The sequence below is a fragment of the Athene cunicularia genome, assembly GCF_003259725.1.
Source record: "Athene cunicularia isolate RWA chromosome 7 unlocalized genomic scaffold, athCun1 chr7_part1, whole genome shotgun sequence".
Taxonomy (NCBI): Eukaryota; Metazoa; Chordata; class Aves; order Strigiformes; family Strigidae; genus Athene; species Athene cunicularia.
Window position 1 is genome coordinate 6,199,520 of NW_020799107.1, and position 10,233 is coordinate 6,209,752.

Genomic DNA, 10,233 nt, shown 5'->3' on the forward strand with positions numbered 1-10,233 from the left:
GAATTCTTTTCCAGCCCAAAGACTTTATACCAATTGTATGCACAATCATTCCCAGTCCATCCTAGAGGAACTCAACTGTCAGCAATTCCAGATGGTCAGAGAATGATACTCACAAAACCACTTCTAGTTGTTAAAAAGAAATCCTTCATCCAGCAAAGAAAGACCTGGCACAGAATTCCAATCAAAAACATGCCAGGTGGAGGAAACACTGCATTTCCTTCACTACAAGCATTTACAGCATTGCGATGTCAACTGTATTTCATGCACTTCCACTTCACACAGTGCAGAAGTGGCAGGATTTTTTCCAGAAACAGAGCTGGCAATTCTTATCACACCAATTTGCACCAAAAGAAAAGTCAGAGGAATACTGAAAAATGCTACTAAACCAATTCTTACTCTTCATGCTGTGATAGGTCTGAAAGCAAGTGACATATTTCTGTAATCTAGTATTTTTCATGCAAGGTGTTAAGGTTCAGAGATAAGCACACCATCGTTACAGTTGTGTGTTAAAGTTAAGTCAGAGTTTGAGATTTTTCAAACACACCTGAAGTGGCAGAACATACCAGAACACAAGCTTCCAATACTTGCTGCATTTAACAGTAGTTTGGTGGTAAGTATTTGTACACTAGAAAAGTTCCCCAATCACTTTTCCATGCTATTCATCATGCCTTACAAATTTGGTAATTTGTTTTTGAATAATTATTCTTGATCTGGCCATTGTTGCATTATGTAGTGCATCAATGATACCCTGATTAGGTCATGTACACACATAACTTTTCTCAAGGTTCATTATAGGCCCATCTAGAGTCAGATGCCACAAAAGTCTTCTAGAATTAAAGTAGTACACAGCTGCTCCTGCATCACATTGTGATATGCTATTACAGCTTTAATTCATCCAACTTGTTTTCATCTCCTGGGGCACAGAATGCCAGCTGCCACCACTGTACTACAAATAGTAATAACACATACTAGTGACATAGTGGCAACGCCGGGAGTTGAATTCAACAGTCCTTATACGTCCCTTCCAACTCCATGTATTCTATGATTCCATATTATTCAGTACCTTTTGCAGTGGCAACTCTACATAAAGCTAGAGAAAACACTTTGACACAACTAGTATGATGCTCAACACAGACTAAATGTTCAAAGCTGAAAAAACAGTCATTACCACCATCTACCCCATTAGAATACAAATATTGCAGTTAATCACTGTGTATCTGCCAGGTTAGTTGCATATAACAACTAAGAGTACGTTTTAAATTCTAAATTATGCAAGTGCGTGTGAACATTATTTTTTAGAAAGATACTTTAAGGCTTTAAGTCAAGATGTACATTCACCCTATCCCATTCCTACAATTTACCCAGAGTGAAAGCTGCTTAATACTTATTCTGAAAAGCCACCACAGTCACTAGAAACTGGAAAGCTGATGAGTCTAAATAAGTGCATAGGAATAACAATTAGTGTATTTCTTTTTCAATTTATCATTAGCAAGAACCTATATTATTCAATACACATGCAAGCTTCACTGTTAACGCAGTCATCTGGTAAAAATCATTTAATTAATATTAGACTGTTCTCTACCCTGTATATAATGTTGACCTCTATGCAATTTTTAGTTTGACCTTCAATCTGCAAATGAACATTTTCATATGTTCACAAGCACAACTGAATTACAAAGAAACTGTGGCACCTAAAAACCAAGAGCCCATTATAGTATCCTATGATGGGCACTTTTAACTGTCTTTCATCTACTGAAATGTGATACTACATGCTATCATATTGCATGCTTGGAAAATAATGCAGGCCTTTGCTCAATCTCATTGAAGTCAGCACCAGTGGAATTCTACACAGTAAACAAATCAAATTTGCAAACTATAAAGAGAGCTAATGCACTCAGTAAGAAATCCCAGTAAGTCAAGGTACATGCTAGCTGAGAAAGCATGTTGTGCAAGAGTAGCTGGTTACTTTGCAGCAAAGACTTCTTTTAAAAAAATAAAGAGGAAGTTCCATTAAATTTTTATGATTTCATGGATGCAAAGCCTAACTTCTGTCATAGTCTGGATTGCTGAGCATTTTTGAGCAGGACACTGGAAACTGACACTAGTTTAACTAACAGTTTAATTCATTTTACAGTGCTTTATGTCATGAAAGCCAGTGTTGCAATCATGATTCTTTCAAGCCAGCTATATGTTTAGTCGCCAGGAGGAAACAGGAGTTTTGGCAAAAGTACAACCACCAATTAACATATTAGCACTCAAACAAACTCACCCACTCTGGGTTCCAACTAAAATATTCAGCAGCAACACTTCATCTGACAACCAATTTTGACCTGTCTGCAAGTTTCAAAACAAATAGTCTATTATTAATATCTGGATAACCCACATTACAGAACCACATCTTCCAAGATCTCCACAGACATCCATTTGTCAGGTAATCATTGCTGCATGTATTCAGGTTACCTTAACACCAGGGGACTGGAAAGATCCTTGAAAAAGAAAACAGTGGGTTTTGAAACTTAATTCTGCAACAAGGGACAGATTCTCACAAGAATAAACAGGACTCTAAAGGCAGCTAAACAAGATGCTAATTAGGTGGCTTACATAAACAATTGGAAAGAAAAACAAAAAACACCACACAGTGAAAAGGCCTCTAATCCCTACAATGGAAGATATGTTCATGAACTGGTTTCTGCAGTAAAATACACCCAAAACGGGTACAATATACAACCGAGCAAAAGAAAACAGTAGCTATTCAGAGAGCAATTCTTTACTTCCGTATTTCCAACAGGAGAGTCTCCAGCTTCACACACAAAAGCACTATAATGAACAAAAACCAGCACTTCCTCCCCATAGACTAGATTTTGGGGGTCACTAACTGCATCTGCTTACCTCAGTAATAAACTCTTTAAGCTCAAACTTAGCTTACAAAACTTAACTTGAAGAAGAATCAAGATATTTGACATTATATGGGACATAAGAATTTACAACTTCTCAGATGTAGTCTTGATTTCCAACATGAGCTTTACTTGCACAAAAGTGGAAAATATGACTTTGCTGATGGAAACACAGTTTACATGCATTATAGAAAAACATACTTGAGACAAAGGATCTCTTGAGAAGGCCAAAAGCATTTTACAAAGTTATTAATTACACAATCATTCTTAAAGGTAACTTCACCAACTGAACTCTCATTTATAAACACTAACACAAGTTTGACGCTTTCTTTGTACTTTGACACTTACTGAAGAACACCTTTTACTCTTGTCCAAACAATTAAAACAGGGCATAACCACAAAGCCATGAAGTTGCCCGAGGACTGATGTTTTTAATATAGATCTAGAACATTTTCTTTCCAGAGTATTCTCACCTGCAGTCTGAAATTTAGCAAACTGCTGATTCCAAGTTGCTTGTAAGCCAGTTTGTTTTCCTTAACTGAAGAGCTTACTATTTCTAAACATATTTAATCAGTACATTTTTCCAGACTCTTCTGCTGTCTAGTCATCTAGAATCAAATTAAAGAAAACTGATGCAAGTCTTGTATTTTAATACATGTACTCAGACTATCATAAAAAAAGGAAATTATGTTCATAAAAAATGGCCATTGTGGTATACTCTGCAAAATTATCATTTGGCCAATTTATCCATCTCAAAATAGAGATGAATGAATAATGGGAAGATTTTAAACCAAGTTTAAAAAACTACTTCATTGAAGTAGTATTTATAAGGCTGAATTACTACCGAATTAAGATATTGAGTACACTCATCTCTGTCCTTACTCCTTACATTACAAAAACACAACTAAGAGACATCTGAGCACTGCTATTTTCTCACAGTACTGTTTATGTATAATTAAGACACATTCAATATGATTTAAGTATCTCACTAAATTAAATCTTTAAGGAAAGTTCTGAAGAACTGCCACATGGTGGAGGTAGATGCCTACAGCTTGAAATGAGAGGCAGACATGATGTACTGTAACATTTCATATTCCTTTTCTATTTGTGTACAAATTATCCAAATAAATATCACTCACTTTGAAACTTACTAGAAAGTTAATTTCAGAAGGGGTGGGAGAGAAAAAGAAGGACAAAAACAAACACTATCTCCAAGTTATAAAAGTCATAACCAAAAAAAATAACTGTTAAAGCTGTAGTGAAATTACCATGGAAACAATAAAACAAATCATTGTAGACTTTAAAACTGTGTAGAACTGCATAATGAGAAGTAAATTAGATCTGACTAACATGCTTGTGATGGAGACAAACAACAGAAAATAAGTATGCACGAGTTCTATTTCAGATTAAAGCCATAATCGTATGAAAAATATGTAGTCCAGAGTCTTACAAGAAACCCCATGCAACTGAAACCACAACTGGGTTTTGCATGTCACACATCACTAGCTGAAGTCCGCAACTTTGGTTTTAATGTAAAACACATTTAGCTACAGGTAGAAGAGAATCCTTCCTTGCTGCAAAGCAGCATGTACATAGGAAAAAGGGAAGAACTGGACTTTTAAATGCAATGCTACCTAACAAGAGGAGCTAGCCTTAAAAAGGATTACTGGCAGACCTCTCAGTTTCTTCAACCATGTACTTCTCAATATCCCCCGTCCTTCTGCACATGGCCCCTGCACACTCATAGAATTAACAATATTATCAGAAACACATTGCAACAAAGCTGTGCAGTGGTTTGTGCAGTGCGGAACTGCAGTGTTCTCACACTCTGTAAGCCCAAATCACTGATACCAGTGTTTAACTAGTGCTCGACACTAGGAAGTCTTACCAGCACTTTACCTGCAGAAGACTTATGAAGATAATTTTTAATGACAGTCTGTCCAGAAGCACAGAGATTTCTATCTTCTCAAGGTTGCTCTCCTCAGATTTACTACCTCCATAGCAAAGTAAACATCAGCTACTTCACAAGCGCTTTTACTCTACAGGAAGCTGCCTTGACCCATTAGTAAAATCATTCTTAAAGCTATCGGAAACAAGAGACTAAGGTAAACAACTGGGAGGAAATAAAGAACAAGCAAAAAGCAAACAACAAACCCAAATACATACAGTTTTAAATAAGGTACTTGATGGTAAAATAGGTCAGCCAAACTACTGACTTTGGCTCCAAGCCCTTCCTAAGTATTCAGGTTCAGACTTCCTTGATCGGAATTTAATCTTGCTCATCACTTCACTAAACAAAATCCTATATGCATCAAGACTGAAGAGCACCACAATTACATTCTGCAAAGCCACTAGCAAAACATGAATTTAGCTGAACTACCCATTTTCTCTCTGAAGTCATCTGCATGACAGATTTTTCGCCAAGCCAGATCATTCTGAGAAAACACGCTCAGATATTGGTTAACTTTGAGCAGCTCCCTTTGATCAAAACCACATGGATGAGCAGCAACCAAGTTCCCAAAAGCATCAGCCAGCAAACATGCTAAAACACACCTCCAAAACCGCTGCATCTGCCTGCATGTAGGTTGCTTCTAAAGCAGACAGTGAAGCACAAAGAGCCCTGACGTAGAAAACCGACTTCTCACTAAGAGCTTTGGGGATTTTGCTCAGGACTGTCTCTAGCTTAACCCTGTAAACCGGATGCCCATTACCATCGGAGGGACATTAGGCATGCTCCTGGACTACTCTTTCAACCTAATTTCACCAGAGGAGTGCAGCTGAAGAACTCTGAGACCACCCTGCAGCGTGAAGCCAAGCATGGAAACGGGTATGACTGGATATTCACCTGACCGACACACTACTGACCCAAACTAAAATGCTAACGCTGACCCACACCAACACAGCCACAAAATCAAAAAAGCAATAGTTGCAGGTAGTTTCCCAAGTACCGCAGAAAAATATTGCTCCCTTCCCACATGAAAGAGACCTTTATCTCAAAGACCATGAACGTACAGGACACACATGACTATTTGAGAGGCTTGCCTCCCTCCAAAAGAAAACTTCAAGGCGGGGAAGCTCAAATTATTTTATTCTTTTTAAATTCATATCATTCATCCACTACCTTAGAGAAAATTTCTTAGAGCGAGTTTGAAAGGAAAGCAGCTCTGGTCACTGACGCATTGCATTTTTCTATTCAGCTATTTCAGCTCAATGTTTTATAGCTTACAATGCTACAGTCTGTTACATGTTAAGTGCACACTGCTGTAAAATACCCACAGAGACACATTTAGACATTAGCTAGTTTTAACACTGGCCGGTACTACTTCACTAAAAATCAGCAGAACTTGCTCTACTGATAGCACTTTAATAAACATGAGGCAGCATCATTGTCACGGATGAAAGTTTTAACACGGTAATGATTTGACAGGAATTTTACATTTATTAATAGAAATTGATCATGTACAAAATAATCACAGATACTAAAACAGTGCCTGTCCCTGGGAGACAGCTGTGCATGGCGTTCTTCCTCAAGGAGCCCATCATCTTTCCAGAAGAGAGAAAAACCTATAAAATCAAAAGGCATCAGTAAATAAAGCTGCCATTTTACACATTTCCAACTTACTGGACAGTAATTCATAGAAACTAATTACAGAGGAAAAGTCCGTGCTCCTGTTTTTAATACAATCATGCCATCGGGCACAAATGGGAAGAAGCACTTGTATTTACACTTAGTTTTCAAAACTGCGTGTACATGGCCATCATTTAAAGTGCAAGCTACATGTTTGCTGAATTAACTGAAGGCATAACACGCAAGATGTAAGTTAAAATACTGCCACCAGTAGTTATACAACTAGCCACAGATGCCAGTACCACATTTCAAACCCTGACCAACTTAGTGTGCTACTTTCTATTGTATATTACCAGCTCAACACAAGTTCCACTGCTCTAGATATAATGCTTTCATCCCTTCGAGGAATTTGTCCATCAGAAACCACCTAGAAGCCCGGGGGGAAAAGAGGGACAGAGAAAATAAAGAGAATCAGTCAACACAGAGTTGATTCTTTTCATACTAACTAGGTTTTTTCTTTTCTGAAGTGCTACTGTATTTTGACAAAATACGTTTGAAAGGTTTTCCAAACAAGCTCTTAACCTCTGGAGAAGTGACAAGTTGGCAATCCATTATTTGTTGTTATTATCACTTCAGAGACTGAACAGACTGAGTTTGTACTTGAACCACAACTTTAAAGAAATGACAGAAGATAAAGGCTGGCTAACGTCACACTGACATTAACATCAGTACAGCCTTGGACAACTAAAGGGAGATAGCAGAAAGAACCACATGCTTCTGTTTCTCTTAAAATACCTGATAGTCCGTAATGGAAGCTGAAGATGTTGAGGGTGCAGACCTTTCAAAGTTTTCCATCACACCCTTAAAAAGACAGTTAATACAATGTCAATAAAAACTGAAAAAGCATTATTTCAACCTTCATTATAAGTAATAAAAAGCAGTAATTAAACCTTTATTATCAACGATTATCTAGAATTAGTTCATAAATTATGTTCAGTAAACAGGCCCTTTGCCTGTCAGCAAACTCCAGGCAGTAACGTTTTCAGGTCCTCTTCAACTAAGTAGCATAACATCTTCTCCCTAAACACTTGTAAATTAGTTCTCCTGATCCACACAGGACAGTCTCCAAGCCTTTACCAACTCGCAGCTCTTTGCTCAGATTCAACTTGCCAAGGAATTTCACCCAGTGCCCTTAGCAAATGCCAGAAAAGGAGTCAGAATGCTCCGTTTTGCAAGCTTAAGTTTAGAAAGAAACGCATGTAGAACGGAAGAGGCAGCAAGTGACTTCATAGGAAACACGAGCTCCACAGGAACCCAGAGAAAACAAGACGGGAAATGACAACCAGCCTGGGAAGATCCTATTGGCTTCATTTAGACTCAATGGAGCACAGCACTCAACCAGCCTGAAGGCAGCAGAAATTGCAAGGGAGAGCTGGCAGGGAACAGCTAGCCAAAATACAGGACAGCACTGGTGTCCAGGGTGGGTGGCAGCTGACTCTGCTCAGCTCAAGGGGAACCCACAGAACTAACTGCTACTTGAAAATCAGAAGCTGGAGCACTGCTGTCAAATCCATCGCATCCAGTTTTCAACTGCAAGAAGGAGTTTCACAGTAGAATGCCAAGCCCTCAAGGAGCTGGTCTCCAGAAATCTCTCTTCCCTCCAAAATTACAGGTTATGAGTTTATTTATTGACATTTGAAAGCGGACACTCCGCACCAAAGACACAGAGAATCCAAAAGCAAAAAAAGATCGGACACCTGACAATGCAGTGTCTGAGACTGGAGTTCTCAAACTTTCCTTCACCACAGACCCCCTTTAAACGCCTTCCGTGGCTGCGGACCACCAAGACTTATTTCAAGATTTAAAGCACTAGACCGCATCAAATATTTAGTTCCATTTTCTCATGGAGGATCTTCAAATTTGGCAAAAAGGTGAAATAAGGTCATCTGATCAAGCACACACTCCTATTACAATATCTTTAACCGCAATGATTGCATATGACTTTAAAATAACAGCATCACCACTCTTCTCAAAGGGCTCATTTTATTGTATTTTAACGTGCAAATTCCAAACTTGATGCCAATTTCTACATTAAAATTTGATTAAAAGTTTCACAATGCCTTTCACCTCCCCCCTTGTTGGTCTGTGTTCAGTCACCATATACTTTTGTTTATGGCTCCAGGGCTGGCACATGGAGGAACAGATTTCAGACCCATGGTGGCCCTGAAGAGGGATGTTGGGTTAAGAAAATGTCATTAAGATAGAATTGGGTCCCACTACCCCTATTAGCACTGATATGTCAGGGCAGGTGTGGGGTAGGGACTGAAGTCTGAGAGAAGCATTGAGGGATGGGGCTGTGGGAAAAGGAGACACAGGGCTGCCATGGGCCTGACCAAATCCTTCCAGTCTGGCAGACTAAGATAAACTGAAAAGCCAGGATCACATAAAGAGTCACATGAAAAAAGGGACAATTAGGAGTAGTAACAGTCTTAAGCTGCCATCACGCATCTATTTCAGCACCCAAAGGCCAAAAATTCCCTCTGGGAAACTCTTTTATCCCAACTGACTCATACGTTATGGTTTAACTTCACATCTTGTGCAGCAATGTCACTCCCTGCATTGCAACTTTCAAGGAGCACCAAGGTTTCCCTCATGACCCTTCTCAGCAGGAAATTTAGTCAAATACTCAAGAAAAACTCATGTAAGGAGTTATAACTGACTATGCCTATATAAACCAACTACCACTGCTTTGCAATTCAAGAAGAAAAAAAGTTAAAGGGGTCACGGAAAACAGAGGAAGCCCAAAAGCAGAGTGCCTTGTATTTAAGTAAAAGCAGCCGTTAACTTACTTTATCTATGCAGGGCTTGACACCAATCATGATGGATTCACCAAAAATCCTTCCATCTTTGCTTAAGGCTTTCCGGGCTTGAAGCTTAGACTGGTATCGAATATGCATCCAGTTCCCTGTGTTGGACATCTGTATGAGATTAAGGGAAACTGTGAAATTCAGCCTCTTCAAGAATGAGACAGAATGTTTGCAGAAACAAGTCAAAAACTAAGACGTACCACATGCTTTAATATATTTCCATACTGAGCAAACTGTAGAAGAATATATGAAGCTGATGCCTGAGGAAATCTGAAAGACAGAAAAACAACCTCAGAATATTGTAAGGAGTAGTTGAAGAATTCTGGTGCTCAAGTACAACCCTACGAAGGGTTTTTAGAAATCCAAGAGACCACCGTGTTAATGCCATTGCAGCAGCAGTGACTCGAGGAATATTATCTCCCTGGCATTTTTACCTCACCACACACCTCAGTGGGAGAACTGAAACCTGAAAAAATTAACATGTAGCTTAAGGAGCTTCACTAAAATATGTGCATTTGCTGGCTTTAACCACACCTGGATTTCTGCAGCACCTAGGACTGCCACACGACAGCAACGCCCAAGTACTTCTTTCCATATGTTGCAAAGACTTCACCCATGGTTTTTCTAATACTTTGAAAACCAACTTACCCAAATACAGTTACCCAGGTGTCGTCAAGTTGATCATCTGAAGTCAGGGAATCACCCTGAGTATAAAAAAGGTCCAGCTGAGCAGGAGAGAGATTAGTCTTCCTAGGTTGCCCAATACATTTAGGACTGAACATGCTTGAAGCTGTCAAATTGAAAGAGCATTGTGTAACAAATTACTTTTGCAAGACGGGTAAGCCTAAGAGCCTAGAGTAAAAGAATAAATCCAGTATCAGACATTTCACTTGTATGTGGCAGA

At 38.9% G+C, this 10,233-nt stretch overlaps 1 protein-coding gene across 1 annotated transcript in view; it reads right to left on the minus strand.

Annotated features, from left to right (window-relative positions):
* Positions 1 to 6,811: 6,811 nt before the first annotated feature.
* The window catches only part of LOC113482073 (nucleoporin NUP35-like), a 4,623-nt gene continuing 1,201 nt past the window's right edge, over positions 6,812 to 10,233 (minus strand). The window contains 5 exon segments of the mRNA XM_026852402.1: positions 6,812 to 6,889; positions 7,258 to 7,323; positions 9,312 to 9,440; positions 9,530 to 9,599; positions 9,978 to 10,153. Coding sequence (XP_026708203.1) covers positions 6,812 to 6,889; positions 7,258 to 7,323; positions 9,312 to 9,440; positions 9,530 to 9,599; positions 9,978 to 10,153 — 519 coding nt within the window.